We start from the raw sequence: 21,219 nt of genomic DNA on the forward strand, positions 1-21,219 counted from the left end.
CTGGCCACACAGCACCGCCTGAAGAATGTGGTTATATAAAGGTGTGTGTGGCCCTGGCTGGTGTGGCTCAGTGGATAGAGCAGCAGCCTGCAGACTGAAGGGTGCTGGGTTCGATTCCAGTCAAGGTCACGTGTCCGGCAGGAGGTAGCCGATCCCTGGTTCTCTCTCATCATTGATGTTTCTATGTCTCTCTCTCTCCTCCCTTCCTCTCTGAAATCAATAAAGAAATATATTTTTAAAAAACACACACAAAAAACCAAACGGGTCCTTTAAAGTCATAGTCCGTCTTGTCCAAATCTAAAAATAGGCCCTCCTGGTAGGAGCGGGCAGGGAGCGGGGACAGGGCTGGTGGGACTCCAGAGCCCGGGTCTGGGCGGGGCTGGCGGCCACTCTCCCGGTCCCGTCCCGGAGTGACTGCGCGTCTTGATGGAAACCAGCCTTCCTCCACCTTGGCCGCCGCGCCCTGCCCGGCCGGGGACACACAGGCCGCATTGAGCCCGCGCCCGGGCCGGGCGGGTTTCATGAAAAGGCGTGTTCACTGCGCGCCCAGGAGAAAATGAATCACCCCAGGGCTGGAGGGCGCGCGGGGCCGTGTGTGTGTGTCGCTGGCACGTCCAGAAACACGCCCGCGCGCCTGCAAGGAAAAGAGTGTGTGTGTGTGCGCGGGGTGGGGGTGGGGGGGGAGGGGCGAGGGGGCCGAACACTGTAGCGATTTCCACACCTTGGACCTCGTCTCCGGCTGCGAGGCCAGAGGGAGGCCTGAGGTCGAGGTTTTGCATCTGTTTGCGGCGCAGGGAGAAGCGCGCTTTGGGGGTAACCTCGCTCCCTGCACCCTCTCTCCCTGCACCCTCGCTGCGCGCGCGCGCACGGAGGGCAGGGCTGCAAGCGAGGCGCCCCGACGCTCGCCCAGGACTTGCGGGCTCGGCCCGGGGGTTCGGGGGCTCGGGGGCTTGGGCAGGGACCCCCCTCCCTCCCTCCCTGCCCAGGGGAGCGTCCCAGCGGAGTTTTAGGGGAGTTTCAACTCGTCTCCACATCCGCCCCCGCCGCCCCGGAGGGCCCGCCGGGTCCCCGCCGTCCTCCGGCCCCGCGGATGGGTCTGCACAAGAGGATCTTCCCTCGCAGGGGCGCCGGTGAGTGCGTGGGGGCTCCGGGGAGCCGGGAGAGGGGGGGGAGGAGGGCGCGCAGTGGCTCCCCGGGATGGGGAGCCGCGCAGGGTGCGTGTGCGTCTGCTCACGTGTGCGGAGCCTGTGCACACGTGTGTGTGTGTGTGTGTGTGTGTGTGTGCGCGCGCGCGGAGCGGCAGGGCCCGCTCTGTTGCCAGTGTCCGGGCTGAGCTCCCGAGGCTGCTTGGCAGGGCGCGTGGGGGGGCTCGCCGGACCCCCAAGGTGGGGAGACAGCCTGCCTGGCCGTGTCTTTTTCTTCTTTTCTTTTCTTTTCTTTTCTTTTCTTTTCTTTTCTTTTCTTTTCTTTTCTTTTCTTTTCTCTCTTCTTTCTTTCAAAAATATTTTTTATTGGTTTTATAGAGGGAGAGAGAGAAACATCAATGATGAGAGAGAATCCTGGGATCGGCTGCCTCCCGGATGGAGCCCGCAACCCGGGCCTGTGCCCTGAGCGGGAATCGAACCCTGACCTCCTGGTTCCTAGGTCAACGCTCAGCCCCTGAGCCAGCCCGGCAGGGCCAGGGCGGCGGTTTCTAAAAGCCCACTTTCTCTGTGGGTGTTGCCGGCACCGCCCGGAGCATCAGATGTGAATGCCAGGGGGCAGGGTCCTGCAGGGGCAGAACAGAGAGTCTGTTGAGGGGCTCCAGGGTGGGGGCGCAGGGACCCCCGGAGCCTCCCAGGCCCTCACACTCGGGGGTCCCTGTCCCCGGGACTTGGGGTTCGCATCCGCGGCAGGGACACCACATCCGATGATTGCTCAGGACCGCCTCCTCCTTTCCCTCCAGAAACCTGTGCAGGGAGCCGGGAGCGGGAGGCCGGGGGCGGGCCCAGGGCCCGGTAGAGAGGGGGCGGGGCCGGTACAGGGGCATGGCCGGGGGCGGGGGCCGGGAGGCAGGGGGCAGGGAGGGGCGGGGGGGGCAGGGGGCGGGGCCGGAGAGGCAGGGGGCGGAGCCAGGAGGGTCGTGGGGCAGGGGGCGTGGCGGAGAGGCGGGGGGCGGAGCCAGGAGGGTCGTGGGGCAGGGGGCGTGGCGGAGAGGCGGGGGGCGGGGTTAGGGGCGGGGGGGCAGGGGCGTGGCCGGAGAGGCAGGGGGCGGGGCCAGGGGGGTCGTGGGGGCAGGGGGCGGAGCCGGAGAGGCAGGGGCGTGGCCAGGGGGGCGTGGGGCAGGGGGCGGGGCCGGTGAGGCAGGGGGCGGGGCCAGGGGGTCGTGGGGCAGGGGGCGGGGCAGGGGCCAGGAGCAGCTCTGATCCTGACCCGCTTCACAGTGAGCGCAGGCGGGGCGTCAGCGCCGGGAGCTGGCCTCCCAGCAAACTCGTGTTGTCTTTAGGGAGGAGCAGGCCAGGCCTGGCTCGGGCTCGGGTCGAGGGTGGGAGGGGAGCTGCGCCCGCCTCCCTGGGCCCACGTGTTCCGCAGGAGCAGCTCTGAGCTGTGCGGGCGGCGGGCGCGGGAACCGGCGGGGCTGCGGGCGCGGGCGGGGCGCCCCTCGGGGCACAGGGTGCGGGGTCCGGGGGCCTGTCCACTGCCCGGGCTCAGCCTCCTCCGCGGGGCGATGAGCGCAGCAGGGAGCGGTGGGGCGGCCCGAGCAGCACGTGGGTGACGAGCGAGCAGGTCAGCCCCGAGGGGCGCCCAGCGGACACGGCGACCTCGGGGCACCGGGCCAGGCGCTCACAGGTTCCCCTGGGGGTAGAGGAGGCGCATTTACCCCGCGGAGGTCCCCGGGCTGGGGCTGGGGCTGGGGCTGGGGGTGTGGGTGCCCCATGTTCCCTAAACCCCGTTATTCGTGGGCGGCCTTGCCATGTCCTGTCCCGGCTGCATCGCCTTCTGTGGTCGGTTTCCCTGGCAACAGACTCACAGGCCCTGGTGGTGAGGGTCACAGGGGAGCACCCCTGGGAGCCCCTCCTGTGAGGGCGAGGGAGGCCGAGCTGGAGGGGAGATGCCAGCTGACCCCTGAGCCCCGGGCCCTGCAGTGGCCTGTGGCCACGCGTGGCTGCCCTGGGAGCTCTCACAGAGCCTTGCCAACCGTGGGAATGGGTGACCCGTGCCTGGTGCCCGGTGCTGGGTGCCGGGGCTCTGCTGGCAACACCCCTCAACATCAGCGGATAAAGGCGCACGGACCTGCTTTGCTCTGCCCGCCCTGCTGTGGGAAGGCTGGGTGGGCAGTGACACACGGACACCCGGACGCCCACGGGCGCGGCCTTGCACAGCAGCGCTAGGGACACGACCCCTCATGGCTGGGACACGCCCTCCCATGGCTGGGACACGCCCTCCCTGGCTGGGACACGCCCCCCATGGCTGGGACACGCCCTCCCTGGCTGGGACACGCCCCTGTGGCTGGGACACGCCCCCGTGGCTGGGACACGCCCCCGTGGCTGGGACACGCCCCCAGTGGCTGGGACACGCCCTCCCTGGCTGGGACACGCCCCTGTGGCTGGGACACGCCCTCCCTGACTGGGACACGCCCCTGTGGCTGGGACACGCCCCCATGGCTGGGACACGCCCCCAGTGGCTGGGACACGCCCTCCCTGGCAGGGACACACCCTCCCTGGCTGGGACACGCCCCTGTGGCTGGGACACGCCCTCCCTGACTGGGACACGCCCCTGTGGCTGGGACACGCCCTCCCTGACTGGGACACGCCCCTGTGGCTGGGACACGCCCTCCCTGACTGGGACACGCCCTCCCTGGCTGGGACACGCCCCCCGTGGCTGGGACACGCCCTCCCTGGCTGGGACACGCCCCCGTGGCTGGGACGATGTCCTGTGCTCAAGAGCAGGTGCCGGCCCGTGGCCTGCTGGGTGGTGTGTCCCCAGCGCTTGGTCCTCCACGGAGGCCTCATCCTGCTGCTGGGACACGGAATCACACGCCTGCAGACCTGGGCGCCCCAGGCCGGCTGTGGGCAGGGAGGGTGCAGGTTTGAGGGGGAGTCTGCTGCAGCTCCGCCCTTCCCCCCATCCCCCCATTCCCCCCTAAAGCCACCGGAGACCCTGCGGTGCAACTTCGGTAGTTAAAGCTCCGTGACTGAGCGCCTGGGGACAAACAGACGTAGCCAAGGCGAGTTTCCTGGCCTCCGGGCCAACAGCCCAGTTTCTATTTATCTTCAATCAGCAAGGGGTGAAGTCGCTTTGTCAAACGCATGGACCTCGTGTCCAGCCCATTCGGCCAGGGCGTGCAGTGCCCCAGCTCTGGGCTCCAGGGAGAAGCGGGCACATGGGACAGTTTTACACACAAACAAATGGCGGAGAGGGCCAGGGGCCGGCGCTCTCACTGGGGAGCCGACCCAGCTGGTGGTCAGGGCGGGCTTCCTGGAGGAGGAGGTGCTGCCTGAGGAGTTGGGTGGGAGCCAGGGCTGGGCGCTCGGTAGTGCACTCCCATCCAGTCTGGGTTGCTGGCAGCATCTATGTCTATAAAAGCCTAAAATGCAAAGTGTCCCCTCGGGAGTTCGACCGACCGGGAGTTCGCTCACTCGCTCGCTATGATGTGCGCTGACCACCAGGGGGCAGATGCTCCGACCGGTAGGTTAGCTTGCTGCTGGGATCTGGCCGATCGGAGCTGAACAAGACAGGCTGGACATGCCCTGGAGCCCTCCCAGGGTCCCTCCCCGGCTAGCCAACCTCCCCCCCACCCCCCACCCCTCAGCCCCAATCGTGCACCGGTGGGGTCCCTCGGCCTGGCCTGCGCCCTCTCGCAATCTGGGCTGAGGACTGCCCCCCCCTGCCCCCCCTGCCCCCCCTGCCCCGAGTGCATGAATTCGTGCACCGGGCCTCCAGTAAAGAATACAAAAATAAATATAATCATGGTGACCCCTTAGCTCAGGGGGTCAGAGCTCTGGCTGGTGGCTCTATCCTCACAGCTGGCCTCCTGGGAACCTGCCTGTCCCCCCTCCCACACCCACGCTCTGGCTCCAAGCCCTGCGCTGAGCGGAAGCCCAGCCGTGGTCCCCACGCACCCGCTGCTCCCATACTGGCCCCCTGCCGGGCGGGGTCAGAGGTCACCCCCCAGTCCCTGCTCAGGCGCCAGAACCGCCGCTCGCTGGGGCCTCAGACCCCGGCAGGTGCCTGCGACTTCTCACACACGGGGCGGTGGAAGGACGGGCTGTCGGTGGGCAGAGCCAGATGGACTCCGCCTGCCTCCCAGGTGGCCACCCGTCTCGCCATCCCTCTGTCCGTCACGCCTCCTCCTTGTTTCCAAATGACCTTCAGGCGACACTGCAGTTCACGCCTAAACCCTCAGCACGCGCCTGAATAACTCGGGCTCCGTATTCGTTCGCTGTTCTTTTATTTTTATTTGTTTATTTTTTAAAAAATATATCTTTATTGATTCCGGAGAGGAAGGGAGAGGGAGAGAGATGGAAACATCCATGATGAGAGAGAATCACGGACCGGCTGCCTCCTGCACGCCCCACGCTGGGGATGGAGCCCGCAACTCGGGCCTGTGCCCTGACCGGGAATCGAACCCGGGACCCTTGAGTCCGCAGGCCGACGCTCTATCCACTGAGCCACACCGGTCAGGGCAGAGGGCTTCTTATTTAGGTCTCAGGGCGTTGCATAGCGAAAGCGCTGATGTGCGGGAGGGAGCCTGGCCGGGCCCGGGCACACCCGAGGCCTCCTGTGCCCGAGCCTGCGTGCACCCGCGCCCCAGCCCCTTCCCTCCATCGCTCCGTGTCTGTTAGTCTGTCTGTGGGCGACCACCGAGACCCCGCTCTCCCTCTCCCTCCTCTTCTTTCCCTCTCAGCCCCTCCTCTCACCGCCCTTTAGCGCCCACTGATGCCAGGGGCTGTGTGGGGCCACGGAGAGCCGGAAGGCGTAGTCCCTGGCACCCAGGGCCTCACAGCTCCTGGGTGAGACCAGGTGAGAGAGGGCAGCCTGGAGTGCCTGCCGAGGGCAGGGGCAGCTCCCCATTCAGCCAGGGCGGGGAGGGGTGGCATCAGGGCAGGCTGCCTGGAGGAGGTGACTTGGAGCCAATCCTTGAAAACCTAGGCCAGCTGGCCAGCAAGCTGGATGTCAGAGCAGAAAGGGCAGGGCAGGCGCCTGCTGGGGTGTGGAGGTGGGAGGAGGCGAGGGGCGGGGCTGGAGCAGCCTCAGGGGCATGGGGGGGGGGCGGGGGGGGGATAGCGGGGGAGAGGCCTTGCATTCTTATGCACTGAATCAGGCCTGTCATGACAATAACAAATTAAGAAAAGAAAGCTGGGGTTTCTTCATCTTGAAACATCTTGCTTTCTGATGGGAGGCAGCGAGCCGCGTGCCTCAGATAATTGTGTGGGCAGATGGACTACAAGCGGGGCACAGACAGATGGGCGGACAGAGAGCTGCCCTGCGCAGCTCAGCACGGCCCGGTCTGAGCACTCAGGAGGGGCCGGCCCCGGTCTGGGCGTCTCTGGCATCCCCTGGGAAAGCAGAAAAGACACGACTCACCCTGGCCGGTGTGGCTCAGTGGATGGAGCGTCAGCCTGCAGACTGAAGGGTCCCGGGTTCGGTTCCCGGTCAAGGGCACAGGCCCGGGTTGCGGGCTCCATCCCCCAGTGTAGGGCGTGCAGGAGGCAGCCGATCCATGATTCCCTCTCATCATAGATGTTTCTCTCTCTCCCTTCCACTCTGAAATCAATAAAAAGTACTAAGAAAGGAAGAAAGAAAGAAATAGCTCTGGCTGGTGTGGCTCAGTGGACGGAGCGTCTGCCTGTGGACTGAAGGGTCTCGGGTTCGATTGCGGTCGAGGGCACAGACCCGGGTTGCGGACTCCATCCCCAGTGGGAGGCAGCCGGTCCATGATTCTCTCTCTCTCCTCATGGATGTTTCTATCTCTCTCTCCTTTCCTCTCTGAAATCAGTAAAAAAAAAAAAAAAAAAAAAAAAAAAAATATATATATATATATATATATATAAAGAAAGAGCCCTAACCGGTGTGGCTCAGTGGATAGAGCGTCGGCCTGCAGACTCACGGGTCCCGGGTTCCATTCCGGTCAAGGGCATGTACCTCGGTTGCGGGCACATCCCCAGGGGGGGGTGTGCAGGAGGCGGCTGATCGATGTTTCTCTCTCATCGATGTTTCTAACTCTCTATTCCTCTCCCTTCCTCTCTGTAAAAAATCAACAAAATATATTTTAAAAAAAAAAGAAAGAAAGAAAGAAAGAAGGGACGACAGCCTCCGTTGCCTGCACCCGCCGTGGTGTGTCCTCCATCAGCACCTGCCTCCCCTGTGGGCTGTGCAGAGAGCTGCCTGCCCCCAGACTCCTCGTGGCCTGGGATCAGCACCCCCTTCCTGCCAGCCACCCCTCCCGCTGGGCCGTGTCACCCTCTGCGAGCCCAGCCACCTGCCGCTGATGGGCGGACAGGGGGCTCCTGCCTGGAGTGTCTCATCAGCTGCTATTCTGAGGACCCCACGGTCAGATGAGCTGGGGCTGAAGCGCTGGGTCTGGGCCTGGGGAAGGTCACTCCCCCCTCCCCCGTCAGGAACCTGGGGAGCTGAGGGCAGCCCCCCGTTGGCTGTGGAGGCGGTGTCAGGGCCGCGGTGTCTGGCCCACGGTGATGGCAGCGTCCCTGTTACCCATTGGTCTCGGTTCTGTGTCTGCAGGCGTGTTCCCTGCGTCTCGTAGCTCAGAGTCAGCCAAGCGATGCGCTCGATTCATCCAGGGTCCCCAGAGCTCGAGGGAGCCGGCCCTCTCCCCCCTCCTTCCTAACCCATGGCCTGGAGGCGCCAGGAGAGAGTGAATGCGGTTTTGTAGCCTCATCTCAGTCTGAGCCTAGCCCGGCCGCCGTGGCTCCGTGGTTGAGCGTCAACCTAGGAACCAGGAGGTCAGGGTTCGATTCCTGGTCAGGGCACGTGCCTGGGTGGCGGGCTCGATCCCCAGTGTGGGGCGTGCAGGAGGCGGCTGATCCAGGATTCTCTCTCATCGTGGACTAGAGGCCCAGTGCACGAATTTGTGCACAGGTGGGGTCCCCCGGGGGTGGAGGGGGGCAGGATATGATTGGCCCTCTGTGTGGGCAGATAAAAGTCCCCTGGTGGCCGCTTTTATATTGTTTCTTGCTTGCAGAGCGTCTAGGGAGGGGAAGTGGCCGCGGTGCCCCAGGCCGACGAGGCCAGCAGCGCTGGTCGGCCGGTGCCTGGCCCAGTCCTTGGAGACTGGACGACCGAGGGAGTGAGTGGCTGCCGCTGGGCTGGTGGGCCACTGGGACGGGTGGGTCAGCTGAGTGGCACTCCCCCTTTGGGAGCGCACTGACCACCAGGGGGCAACTCCTGCATTGAGCGTCCGCCCTCTGGCTGTCAGTGAGCGTCATAGCGTCCGGTCGTTCTGGTCATTCCCGTTGTTAGGTCGTCCAGTCGCGTAGGCTTTTATATACATAGACTAGAGGTCTGGTGCACAAAATTCGTGCACAGGAACGGGGGTCCCTCAGCTAGGCCTGCACCCTCTCCAATCCAGGACCCCTCAGGAGATGACATGTCTCTCGAAATCTGAAACCACTTGCTCCTAACTGCTCGCCTGTCTGCCTGCCTGATCACCCCTAACCCCTCTGCCTGCCTGATTGCCCCTAATCACCTCTGCCTGCCTGGTCGCCCCTAACCCCTCTGCCTGCCTGATCGCCCCTAACCCCTCTGCCTGCCTGGTCGCCCCTAACCCCTCTGTTTGCCTGATCGCCCCTAACCCCTCTGCCTGCCTGATCACCCCTAACCCCTCTGCCTGCCTGATCACCCCTAACCCCTCTGCCTGCCTGATCGCCCCTAAACACTCTGCCTGCCTGATGACCCCTAACCACCTCTGCCTGCCTGATCACCCCTAACCCCTCTGCCTGCCTGATCACCCCTAACCCCTCTGCCTGCCTGATCGCCCCTAACCCCTCTGCCTGCCTGATCACCCCTAACCCCTCTGCCTGCCTGATTGCCCCTAACCCCTCTGCCTGCCTGATCGCCCCTAAACACTCTGCCTGCCTGATGACCCCTAACCACCTCTGCCTGCCTGATCACCCCTAACCCCTCTGCCTGCCTGATCGCCCCTAACCCCTCTGCCTGCCTGATCACCCCTAACCCCTCTGCCTGCCTGATTGCCCCAACCCCTCTGCCTGCCTGATCGCCCCTAAACACTCTGCCTGCCTGATGACCCCTAACCCCTCTGCCTGCCTGATCACCCCTAACCCCTCTGCCTGCCTGATCGCCCCTAAACACTCTGCCTGCCTGATGACCCCTAACCACCTCTGCCTGCCTGATCACCCCTAACCCCTCTGCCTGCCTGATCGCCCCTAACCCCTCTGTTTGCCTGATCGCCCCTAACCCCTCTGCCTGCCTGATCACCCCTAACCCCTCTGCCTGCCTGATCGCCCCTAACCACTCTGCCTGCCTGATGACCCCTAACCCCTCTGCCTGCCTGATCGCCCCTAACCCCTCTGCCTGTCTGATCGCCCCTAACCCCTCTGCCTCGGCCCCAAACCCGGGACCCGGGCTTCCCTCCCTCTGGCCAGCTGCAGGCACCCAGGACCCAAGCCGGCTTCGCCTGGGCCAGCCACAGGCGTAGGTGCCCAGGACCGCGGGCAGGCAGCTTCTCCCAGGCCCAGCTTTGTCAGGAAGGATGTCCGGAAGATGTCTGGTCTAATTAGCATATTACCCTTTTATTAGTATAGACTAGAGGCCTGGTGCGCGTGTGGCGTCCAGCCCCGCCCACCCTGATGTGGGCTCGCAGGGGGGAGGGGCTGCAGGCAGTTGGCCGGCCGGCCCCACCCCCTGGTTGAACTCCCAGGCGAGGGGACAATTTGCATATTAGGCTTTTATTATATAGGATGTTTTTTTCTCTCTCCCTCCCTCTCCCTTCCTCTCTGAAATCAACAAAAGTATGTTTTAGAAAAACCAGAGCCAGATGAAGGCCACGCAGAGCGCTTCGTAAACTCTCAGACGCCCACACATGCGGCAGCGTCGTTTACTTACACATTCAGTTGGGTTGATTCAGTCAGAGAGCGTTTGTTGGGCTTGTGGGCCAGGCACGCCCCAGGCTGGGGCTCGGCCGCAGCAGTTGCGGAGGTCCTGTTGGGGTGCCCATGATCCGGGGGGACCCACAGATGGGGCACATGCTCCGTGAAGGAAGGACGCGTAAGAGGGGGTCGCTCACCGGGTGGGCAGCAGCGGCCACATGGGAGGAGCCAGCCTACGGAGACATGGGTGGGGACTTTGGGGCGGGGGGGGCGGCTGGGACAGACGCCTTGGGGTGACATGGACATGGCCTCTTGGAAAAGGGGAGACGAATGGGCGAGATCATGGAAATCATAGGGACGTGGTGAGGAATTTGCATTTCGTCTTGAGAACAAGGCACAGTTTGGGGAGGGCTGACGGCGTGGGGCGGGGCGGTGTTCAGGGCACGGTTCTGCGACGGCAGGTGCGTGACATGATGCGTTGTCAGAGCCCGTAGGACGTACAGCACGGGGGTGAGCCTTGTGGAGTAGTCTGAGTTCTTTGTTCTGGACATTAACCCCTTACCATACGTACTAGAGGCCCAGTGCACAAAATTCGTGCACAGGAGGGGGGGTCCCTCAGCCCGGCCTGCACCCTCTCCAATCTGGGACCCCTCGGGTTTAGGCCCCAAACGGCAGTTGGACATCCCCCTCGCAATCCCGGACCCCTGGCTCTTAACAGCTCACCTGCCTGTCAGCTTGATCCCCCCTAACTGCTCTCCCCTGCCAGCCTGACCACCCCTAACTGCTCTCCCCTGCCGGCCTGATCCCCCCTAACTACCCTCCCCTGCCGGCCTGATCCCCCCTAACTGCCCTCCCCTGCCGGCCTGATCCCCCTAACCGCTCTCCCCTGCTGGCCTGATCACCCCTAACCACTCTCCCCTGCCGGCCTGATCGCCCCTAACTGCTCTCCCCTGCCGGCCTGATCGCCCTAACTGCTCCCCCTGCCGGCCTGATCGCCCCTAACTGCTCTCCCCTGCCTGCCTGATCGCCCCTAACCGCTCTCCCCTGCCGGCCTGATCCCTCTAACTGCTCTCCCTTACCTGCCTGATCACCCCTCACCACCTCTGCCTCAGCCCTGCCACCATGGTTTTGCCCGGAAGGTAGTCTGGAAGATGTCTGGTCTAATTAGCACATTACCCTTTTATTAGTATAGATTGTTGGGAGCATCTTCTCCCATTCACTGGGTCGTCTTTTTCCGGGTCTTAAGGAAGATGCGTTTAGTTGTCACTGTCGAGTTGGGTGTTAGCTGCGGGTTTGTCATGTGGCCTTTATTACGTCGAGGTCCATCCCCTCTGGTCCCACTTGGCTGAGGGTTTTTAATCATAAGTAGATGCTGGATTTCGTCAGATGCCTTTCACACATACAGTTTCACATACTCACACTGGGAGCCTACTTTTGCCGACCCCTATAGTTATATGAGCCCTAGAGGCCCAGTGCACGAAAATCGTGCACGGGGGGCAGGGGGCCCCTCAGCCTGGCCTGCACCCTCTCGCAGTCCGGGAGGCATCAGTCGGACATCCTTAGCGCTGCCACGGAGGCGGGAGAGGCTCCTGCCACCGCCGCTGCGCTCGCCAGCCATGAGCCCGGCTTCTGGCTGAGCAGCTGCTCCCCCTGTGGGAGCGCACTGACCACCAGGGGCAGCTCCTGCATTAAACGCCTGCCCCCTGGTGGTCAGTGCACATCATAGCGACCGGTCGTCTGCTGTTTGGTCGATTTGCATGTTAGCCTTTTATGATAGAGGGTAGGAGTTCTAGTCTGCATTTTGTGTAGGTGGTGTGTCATGTTAATCGATATTTGGGTTTTGTACCAGCCTTACATCCTAGGAATATTTCTCACTTGATCACGGTGTATGATCTTTTTTTTTTAAAAAAAAATATTTTTATTGATTTCAGAGAGGAACGGAGAGGGAGAGAGAGAAACATCGATGATGAGAGATCAATCATTGATTGGCTGCCTCCTGCACGCCCCACACTGGGGATCAAGCTCACAACCCAGGCATGTGCCCTTGTCTGGAATTGAACCCGGGACCCTTCCGTCCGCAGGCCGACGCTCTGTCCACTGAGCCACACCGGCCAGGGCTCAAGATAATTTTTGATTGACTCCTTGATCTCGTTGTTACCCCATTCGTTGTGTGTAATATCTTATCTGGCCTCCGTGTGTTTGTGTGTTTTTTCCAGTTTTCTTCTTGTAATCGATTCCTGGTTTCATACCATGTGGTCAGAGAAGATGCTTGATATGATTTCAGTCTTCTTCAATGTATTCAGTCCAAACATGTGGTCTATTCCCGGCCGGTGTGGCTCAGGGGCTGAGCGCAGACCTATGAACCAGGAGGTCACGGTTCGATTCCCTGTCGGGGCACATGCCCGGGTTGTGGGCTCGATCCCCAGTGCGGGGCCTGCAGGAGGCAGCCGATCCATGATTCTCTCTCCTCATGGATGTTTCTCTCTCTCCCTTCCTCTCCCTTCCTCTCTGACATCAATTAAAAAATTTTAAAAGAAAAAGAGAAAAGCATGTATAGTCTGCGTTTGGGTGAAACGCTCTAAAAATATCCATGAACTCCCTCTGGTCTAATTGTCCTCTAAGGCCAGCGCGTCCTTGTTGATTTTCTCTCTGGGAGACCCGCCCAGTGACGTGAACGGGGTGTTAAAAGCCCTCCTGTCCCTGCCGGCCTCTGCCTTTATGTCGGGGGGACCTGCTTTATCCATTGAGGCTCCCCTGGTGGGTACATGCCCTCTAGCTGGGCTGATCTTTTTCTCATGTTGTCATGCCCGTCGTCTCTTGCTTTAAAGCCTGTTTTGTCTCGTATAAGGATGGCTACCCCCCTCCCCCTCCCCCGCCCCAATTTCACGAAATATCTCTTTTTTCACCCGTTTATTTGCAGCCTGTGTGTGTGTGTGTCTCGATCGGAAGTGGGTCTCTGGCCCATGTGAGGGTTTGTACTCTCATCCAGCCAGCCACCCTGCGTCTTCTGATTGGAGATTTCATCCATTTGCATGTAAAGTCGCTGCGGGTGGATATGTTAATTGGCTGCCATTTTATTCGTATTTTTATTTTTATTTTTATTTTTTTTTAAATATATTTTATTGATTTTTTACAGAGAGGAAGGGAGAGAGATAGAGAGCTAGAAACATCGATGAGAGAGAAACATTGATCAGCTGCCTCCTGCACATCTCCTACTGGGGATGTGCCCGCAACCCAGGTACATGCCCTTGACCGGAATCGAACCTGGGACCCTTCAGTCCGCAGGCCGACACTCTATCCACTGAGCCAAACCGGTTTCGGCTATTCGTATTTTAAAAATCAATTAATTCATTCATTGGTTAAGGTCTTACAAATAGTAGTACATATGTCTCCTTTTTTCCCCCATTGACCTCCCCCCGGCCTCACCCCCCCCCCGCCATCCCCCTCCCCCATATGCCCTTCTCCCCCCTCCCCTCCCCAGGGTCTTGCGTCTATTGGTTGTGCTTATATGCATGCATACAAGTCCCTGGGTTGATCTCTTACCCCCCACCCCCACCCCTATTCATATTTTTGTTATTTTTTTCTTCTTCTTTTCAAAGAGGGCCCTTTAGCACGTCTTGTAATCCTGGTTGGTAGTGGCGGACGCCTTTAGTATTTTCCTTTTTTTAAAAAAAAAATGTATTTCTTGCCAAAACCGGTTTGGGTCAGTGGATAGAGCGTCGGCCTGCGGACTGAAAGGTCCCAGGTTCGATTCCGGTCAAGGGCATGTACCTGGGTTGCGGGCACATCCCCAGTAGGAGATGTGCAGGAGGCAGCTGATCGATGTTTCTCTCTCATAGATGTTTCTAACTCTCTATCTCTCCCTTCCTCTCTGTAAAAAATCAATAAAATATATTTTAAAAAATATATATTTCTTTATTGATCTCAGAGAGGAAGGGAGAGGGAGAGAGAGAGAGAAAGATCCATGACGAGAGAATCATCGATTGGCTGCCTCCTGCACGCCCCCTACTGGGGATCGAGCCTGCAACCCGGGCCTGTGCCCTGACCGGGAATCGAACCCGGGACCCTTCAGTCTGCAGGCGGATGCTCTGCCCATTGAGCCACACCGGCCAGGGCTGGTAGCCACTCTTCACGTCCCTGATGTGGAGCTGTGTGCGGGCATGTGCCTGTCTCCAGCGGGACCGCGTGAGGGGGGAATGGAGACGGGTCCGTGCCAAGGAGAAGTCTCCGTGGGGGGTCTCAGCTGGACTTCAGAGTGAGCCGCCTTCTGAGCATCAGCCCGCGGACCCAAGGGTCCCGGGTTCGAGTCTGGTCAAGGGCACGTACCTGGGTTGCAGGCTCCTCCCTGGCCCGGGCCCTGGTTGGGGTGCGTGCAGGAGGCAACCCATCGGTGTGTCACTCTCACATCGATGTTTCTCTCTGTCTCTCCCTCTCCCTTCCGCTCTCTCTAAAAATCCATGGGAAAATATCCTCGGGGGAGGATTAAAAAAAAATTAGCCCTGATCACAGGGGAGGCAGGAGCCGACTCAGGCGCAGCCGTCGAGGGGGCTCAGGCCTGTGGGAGGCCAGGGGGCGGGGTCCCTCCGCATCCACAGGGCCGGGAGGGCGAGGTGGCCTCCAGTGAGAGGCCTTGGGGCCGAACCCCGGGCCTGAGCCCCGGCTGCTCTGTGCCCAGGGGGCTAAGTTGGGGGGGGGGAGCAGAGCAGGGGCAGGCGCCAGGCCCATGCCCTGCACTTGGCCGCCCGCTCTCTGCACTGAGCCGCTGTCCCCGCACCCGCCGCCCACAGAGGCAGCTCTGTCCCCATGGGCCTCCCCGTGACCGCGGCCCGGGCCCCGGGGGCCAGGTCTCAGCCTCGCAGGGTCATTCCGGGGCTCCCACGGGGACACCCACTCCCTCCTGACAGCCCGGGAGGAGAGAGGGCCGCACAGACGTGGCCGTGGGCACACCATGGCGCACACAGGCTGTGCCCAGGAGCAGCGGGAGGGTGGGACGGGCGTCAGGGGGCCGCTGGGTGAATGTCACCCTTACCTTAGACGAGCACCCCCCACCCCTCCCGGGGGCCGGGTGGGAGACAGCGCCCGCCATGCGCTGGGACAGGGGTGCCCGCGGCCTCGCGCTGTGTGAGTGCGTCCGGGGTCAGGACAGGGGTGGGCCGGCCTCAGCTCCGGGCTGCGGCGGGGGGCGGGGGGCGGGCACACGGAGAATGGTGATGCTGACCCAGCCGCCTGGGGACCAGAGGAGCCACAGAGCTGCCCCGGCTCCCGGGGCCCAGGCTGTGAGTGCAGGGACAGCCGGGCACAGGCGGGCAGTGGGAGGTCCTGCAGGCGGCCAGGCAGTGGCATCGGTGCCTCTTTTTATTTATTTATTTTTTATAAATCCTTTCCCGAGGCTATGTTCCCATTGATTTTCAGAGAGAGTGGAAGGGAGCGGGAGAGACAGAGAGAAACATCGACGTGAGAGAGACCCATCCATTGGCTGCCTCCTGCCCGTGCCCCCAACCGGGGCCTGCAACCCGGGCATGTGCCCTTGGCCGGAATCGAACCTGGGACCCTTCGGTCTGCAGGCCGACGCTCTATCCACTGAGCCACACCGGCCAGGGCAGTACCGGGGGGCTCTTGATCGGGCGTCTGAGTGGCTCACACGCTCGCTGGGTGAGCTGCTGGCCAGGGCTGGGCTGGGCCTGGTCCCGGCCTGGGATACAGGTGCTCCAGGAATTCTTTCGTTTGTTTGTTTGTTGTTGTGAATCCTCACCGCGCATATATTTCTGTTGGTTTTTTTTTAGGGAGAGGGAGAGACAGAGAGAAACATCGATGTGAGAGAGACCCATCCATGGGTTGCCTCCTGCACGCGCCCCCGACCAGGGCTGGGGAGGAGCCTGCAACCAAGGTCCGTGCACTTGACCGGAATCGAACCCGGGACCCTTCGGTCCGCAGGCCGGCGCTCTACCCACTGAGCCACACCGGCCAGGGCCCGATGAATTCGTGTGCAGTGACTGGCCTGTGAAACGGGTCCGGTGGTCCTTACGCGGTTGACGACAGGATGGTGTGGCTGGCGTCGATGTTAAAGCTCCTACTGTGTGCCGGGCGCGTAGTAGGCACCGTGCAATGTCCCTTCCCTTCCTGCCCACCCCCCCCCCCCAGCTGCTGCCGGGCTGTCTGGGGAGGGGAAGCCTGGTGGGGTGCTGGCCCGGCCCCGCTGTCCTCTGCCAGCCCAGCAGATGGTGAGCTCTGCTCCCAGCGCCCCACGCCCGCAGCCCCTCCTCTGAGCCGGCCTTTCCCGCGGAGACGTCAGATGGCTGCGCCCGGAGCCCCAGCCACGCGTGCCAGGTCGCACCCCTGCCCACAGGCCCGCGGCACCTGTCCGGAGTCGGGGGGAGGGGGAGGATGAAGGTGGGGGGCAGAGGCAGCTCTCACTCCCGCACCCCGGACCTCAGCGCCTGACACCGGCTTCCGTGGGAAAAGCCTGTCTGTGTCTCCTTCTCCGCGGGCTCTGCCCCAGCCCCGGGCCCCGTCCGTCCTGGACAGATGGTGCCTGGCCCGGCCGGGCAGCCGGAGAGAAGCCCGGAGGCGGCCGCCCTGGGGGCCTGAGCGGGGAGGCAGGTGGGCCCAGGTGAGTGAGGCCCCGGGCAGCGGCCCTGCCGGGCGGCTGTTGGCTGGGACAAGGGCGTGGGGAGGGAGGGTCTGGGTGCTGGACCTTCATGCCAGATTTGGATGCTGGGCTGGGGGGTGAGGGCCCAGGGGGTGGGGACGACTCACTTTTGGGGGTTGAGGTGGGGGCAGGGGTGGCTGGTCCTCGCTCTGCAGCCCTGGGAGCCCTGGGTTTGGGGGTTTCTTTCTTTCTTTTTTTAAAAATATTTTTTTAATTGATTTCAGAGAGGAAGGGAGAGGGAGAGAGAGAGAGAGAAACATCCATGATGAGAGAGAATCATGGATCGGCCGCCTCCTGCACGCCCCCTACTGGGAATCGAGCCCGCAACCCGGGCCTGTGCCCTGAGCGGAAATCGAACCCAGGACCCTTCAGTCTGCAGGCCAACGCTCTATCCACTGAGCCACACCAGCCGGGGCGGTTTTGGGGTTTCCGATGCATCAGCCTCGGCCTCGTCCCTGGGACTAGGGGTGTGGGAGGAGGTGGATGAAGGAAGGGGAGGGGGTGGGAGAAAGTCAGGCACCTGGAGGCCTCCCGCTGCCTGTGGGCTCCTCCTCCCACTCCCACCCCCGCGTGCACCCCCCCCAACTCAGACGCGAAGGCCTGACCCCTGCCTGCCTGCCATCCTGTAGCTTCAGGCGAGGGCCCAGGCGCAATCTTCGTCCCTCTGGGGTCTCTGGCCTTCGGGGTGGTGAGGCCTGGTCACCAGCAGATTCCTGTCCCGTGCGGACAGGGAACCCCCCTCCCCCTGCTCCTGGCACAGGCCGGGCCCTCAGACGCTCAGGGCAGATCACCAGTGTGTGTGTGTGTAGATGTGTATGTGTGTGTATATGTGTGTGTGTGTGGATGTGTATGTGTGTGTGTGTGTGTAGATGTGTATGTGTGTATATGTGTGTGTGTATATGTGTGTAGATGTGTATGTGTGTGTATGTGTGTTATTGTGTGTAGATGTGTATGTGTGTATGTGTGTATATGTGTGCGTGTATGTGTGTGTATAGATGTGTATGTGTGTATATATGTGTGTGTATATGTGTGTGTGTAGATGTGTATGTGTGTGTGTTATTGTGTGTAGATGTGTATGTGTGTGTATATGTGTATGTGTATGTGTGTATGTATGTGTGTGTAGATGTGTATGCGCGCGCGCGCGCGCGCGCGTGTGTGTGTGTGTGTGTTCAGAGAGAAACAGGGATAATCTTACCCAAAGCCATCATCTTTTTATTTTTTAAATATATTTTATTGATTTTTTTACAGAGGGAGAGGGATAGAGAGTTAGAAACATCGATGAGAGAGAAGCATCGATCAGCTGCCTCCTGCACACTCCCCACTGGGGATGTGCCCGCAACCAAGGTACATGCCCTTGGCCGGAATCGAACCTGGGACCCTTCAGTCCGCAGGCCAACGCTCTATCCACTGAGCCACACCGGTCAGGTCATCTCACACACACGCACAGCCCAGCAACATTTATCTCCAAGGTTTACCTCCTTCGCATGGCTGCACAGCGTCCGTGTATTTTTAAAAAATATATACTTTTATTGATTTCAGAGAGGAAGGGAGAGGGAGAGAGAGAGAAACATCCATGATGAGAGAGAACCATGGATCGGCCGCCTCCTGCACGCCCCCCACTGGGGATCGAGCCCGCAACCCGGGCATGTGCCCTGACCGTGAATCGAATCTGGGACCCTTCAGTCCGCAGGCCGACGCTCTACCCACTGAGCACACCGGCCAGGGCGGGCCCGTGTATCTTTCCGGTCGCCCCAGATAGCATGCAGGTGAGCGTGGGCAGCTCCCCGGATGGGGTTTCCAATAACCGTCCCCCTCGGGGGCCGGCAGAGGTGTCACCCCGCGTGTCTGGTCTGCTTTCCATGCCGTATCCGGCCGGAAGCCCTTGGCGGTCTAAACGCAGGCCCCTCGGTCCCGCGGCGAACGTGGATGGCAGAGCGGATGGGAGTCATCCTGAGCCAGGCCTGGTGGGTTTCCCACGGGAGAGTCAGGTCTTTCCCCAGGCAGGGTTCCGAGGCGGCACTCGGTCGGGGAGGGAGGAGGGGGGCCGGGTTTGAAGGAAGCGCCACCGAATAACGAATAACGGACCCTAAGAGGGACGGAGATTTAGCATCGGGGGTGGAGACCCACGCAAGGCCCAGGGGCTCAGGAGGCCGAGGTGTCGCACGCGGGAGGGAGAGTTCCGGAAGGACCGCTGGGGCAGAGCTGGCCCTGAGCCCGGGGACAGCCTGACGGAGCGTCTCAGTCACGCCCCTTACACGGCTCTGAAATAATGCAAATGCTGAAGGTGATGCTGACAGAGGTGGCGTAGGGCACCCCCCTCACAGTCTCGAGCGCTGGGCTGGGCGGTGGGGAGTTACCAGCATGAACCAGGGAGATCGGTGAGGTGGCAGGCTGTGAAGTGTACGTGCGAAAGTTGTTGCCGACGAAAGCAATCGCCGTGGGAAGTCTATTCACCAACTGGAGGCCCGGTGCACGAATTTGTGCACGGGTGGGGTCTGGCCATCCCCTACCCCCAATCGGGGGGCAATCGGGCTGGGCTGGCCGGGGGGAGGGGCCGTGGGTGGTCGGCCAGCAGGCCGCACCCCCTGGTCGAACTCCTGGTCGAGGGAACAATTTGCATATTAGCCTTCTATTATATAGGACTAGAGGCCTGGTGCATGAAATTCGTGCACCCGGGTGGGGGGAGGGTGTCCTCAGCCTCGATTGCGAGAGGGCGCAGGACAGGCGGAGGGACACCACCGGTGCACAATCGGAGCTGGGGAGGGACGCAGGAGGGCTCTAGGGCATGTCCGGCCTGTCTCACTCAGCCCCGATCAGCTGGACCCCAGCAGCAAACTAACCAACCGGTCTGCCCCCTGGTGGTCAGTGCATGTCATAGCGAGTGATTGAGCGGCCTTAGCATATCATTAGCATACTACGCTTTGATTGGTTGAACGGACGACCAGACACTTAGCATATTAGGCTTTTAGTATACAGGATGTTTCCACTCAAAATGGAAACAGGTGCTGAGAAACGTGTGATGCGAGATACCGTACTCAGAGCCTGTATGAAGAAGAGGTGAAATTTGCCACAGGCGGCTCGACTCCGTGGCTAGAGCGTTGCCCTGTGGACTGAAGGGTTGCGGGTTCGATTCTGGTCAAGGGCACAGGCCTGGATTGTGGGCTTGATCCCCAGTGTGGGGCGTGCAGGAGGCAGCTGATCCATGATTCTCTCTCATCATGGATGTCTCTATCTCTCTCTCTCTCTTCCTCTCTGACATCAATAAAAATATATTTAAAAAATATGTTTTTCTATCTCTCCCTCTCCCTTCCTCTCTCTGAATTCAATAAAAATATATATAGAAAAAAAGATGTAAAATTTGCTGGAAGGGATCTTGCATCCCCTCCCTTCACCTCCTGTCTCCGAGTCGCTCCTCAGTTCAAGCCAGAGTTTCCCGCTGGGCTGGCGTGGCCGCACTTTCAACGTTGCCTTTGATGTGGGACCGTCGGGGATTCAGGAACTAAAACACGGGCCGTCCACGAGTTCCCTCTCTCCACCCGCCGCGTGCCCTCCCAGAGCTCGCGAGTTAGTGCATTTTTAAAAAATCTATCTTTATTGATGTCAGAGAGGAAGGGAGAGGAAGAGGGAGAGAAACATCTGTAATGGGAGAGAATCCTGGATCGGCTGCCTCCTGCACGCCCCACACTGGGGATGTGCCCTGACCTGGAATCGAACCCTGACCTCCTGGTTCATAGGTTGAGGCTCAACCACTGGGCCACGCCGGCCGGGCCGAATAGGTGCGGTGCATCCAGATGTTAACCTGGGGGTTTGGGGTGGGGGTTAGCGTCGCCGGCCTGGTGACAGACTGCGTTGTTCCCAGGAGCTGGCTGGTTGTGGGGGAGGGAGGAGGGAGGAGGGAGGCTGGGGGGGGTGGCGGACTGGAAGTTGTCACTCTCCCCGCTGGGGGGCCCCTCCATTCTCCATGTCTGTGCCGCCAGCCCTGTCCGTTTCGGGGCGCCTCCTGTGCAGATGGCAATCACAGCAGGAAGCGCCCCGAGGACTGAGACGATGAGTCTGTCCTTACCCCCTTGCAGGGTCTCCCAGGTGAGCGGGACCCGCCAGCCCTGGCATCCGGGGGACGTGTGACAGCGAGCCCGGCCAGTGGTTGGGGGAAGGGTCCCCGAGAGGGGCAGGGCAGCTTCCTGGGAAGGCAGATCCCTGAGACCCGCTGCTGGGAGGTGGCAGCTTTGACCTCTGGGCTGAGCCATATGGGAAACCTCTGCTGGGCATCCCTGGAAGCTTCCGGAAGGGACCCACAAGGCAGAGAAGATGTGGCAGGAGCAGGGCCACGGCTCCAGGAGCTGAGGATGCACATGGGCTCTGGCCTGTGGCCGGAGGCTGGAGGGGGTGGCACCGATCACCCCCTCCTACCCCCCCTCCCCCCACATGGGCCCACTGTCCCAGGCTGTGTGACCGGGAGGAAGTGGCTGAACCTCTCTGTGCCCCGGTGGTATTTTCTGCTGAAATGAGGTTCTCAATGGAGCC

At 61.5% G+C, this 21,219-nt stretch overlaps 1 protein-coding gene and 1 non-coding gene across 3 annotated transcripts in view; one reads left to right on the forward strand and one right to left on the reverse strand.

Annotated features, from left to right (window-relative positions):
* The first annotated feature begins 678 nt into the window (after positions 1 to 678).
* IL16 (interleukin 16) overlaps positions 679 to 21,219 on the forward strand; it is a 62,431-nt gene continuing 41,890 nt past the window's right edge. The window contains exon 1 of one of the 2 annotated variants that reach the window (XM_059678320.1): positions 679 to 1,130. In XM_059678320.1, the coding sequence (XP_059534303.1) occupies positions 1,091 to 1,130 (40 nt within the window). In that variant the 5' untranslated portion in view covers positions 679 to 1,090. The remainder of the gene's footprint in view (positions 1,131 to 21,219) is intronic. The other variant, XM_059678319.1, reaches the window with a different exon arrangement.
* TRNAR-GCG (transfer RNA arginine (anticodon GCG)) lies at positions 5,589 to 5,667 on the reverse strand. The gene has a single exon. It is a non-coding gene; the product is annotated as a tRNA-Arg (tRNA).

Source organism: Myotis daubentonii, chromosome 21 (assembly GCF_963259705.1).
Source record: "Myotis daubentonii chromosome 21, mMyoDau2.1, whole genome shotgun sequence".
NCBI classification, from domain to species: Eukaryota; Metazoa; Chordata; class Mammalia; order Chiroptera; family Vespertilionidae; genus Myotis; species Myotis daubentonii.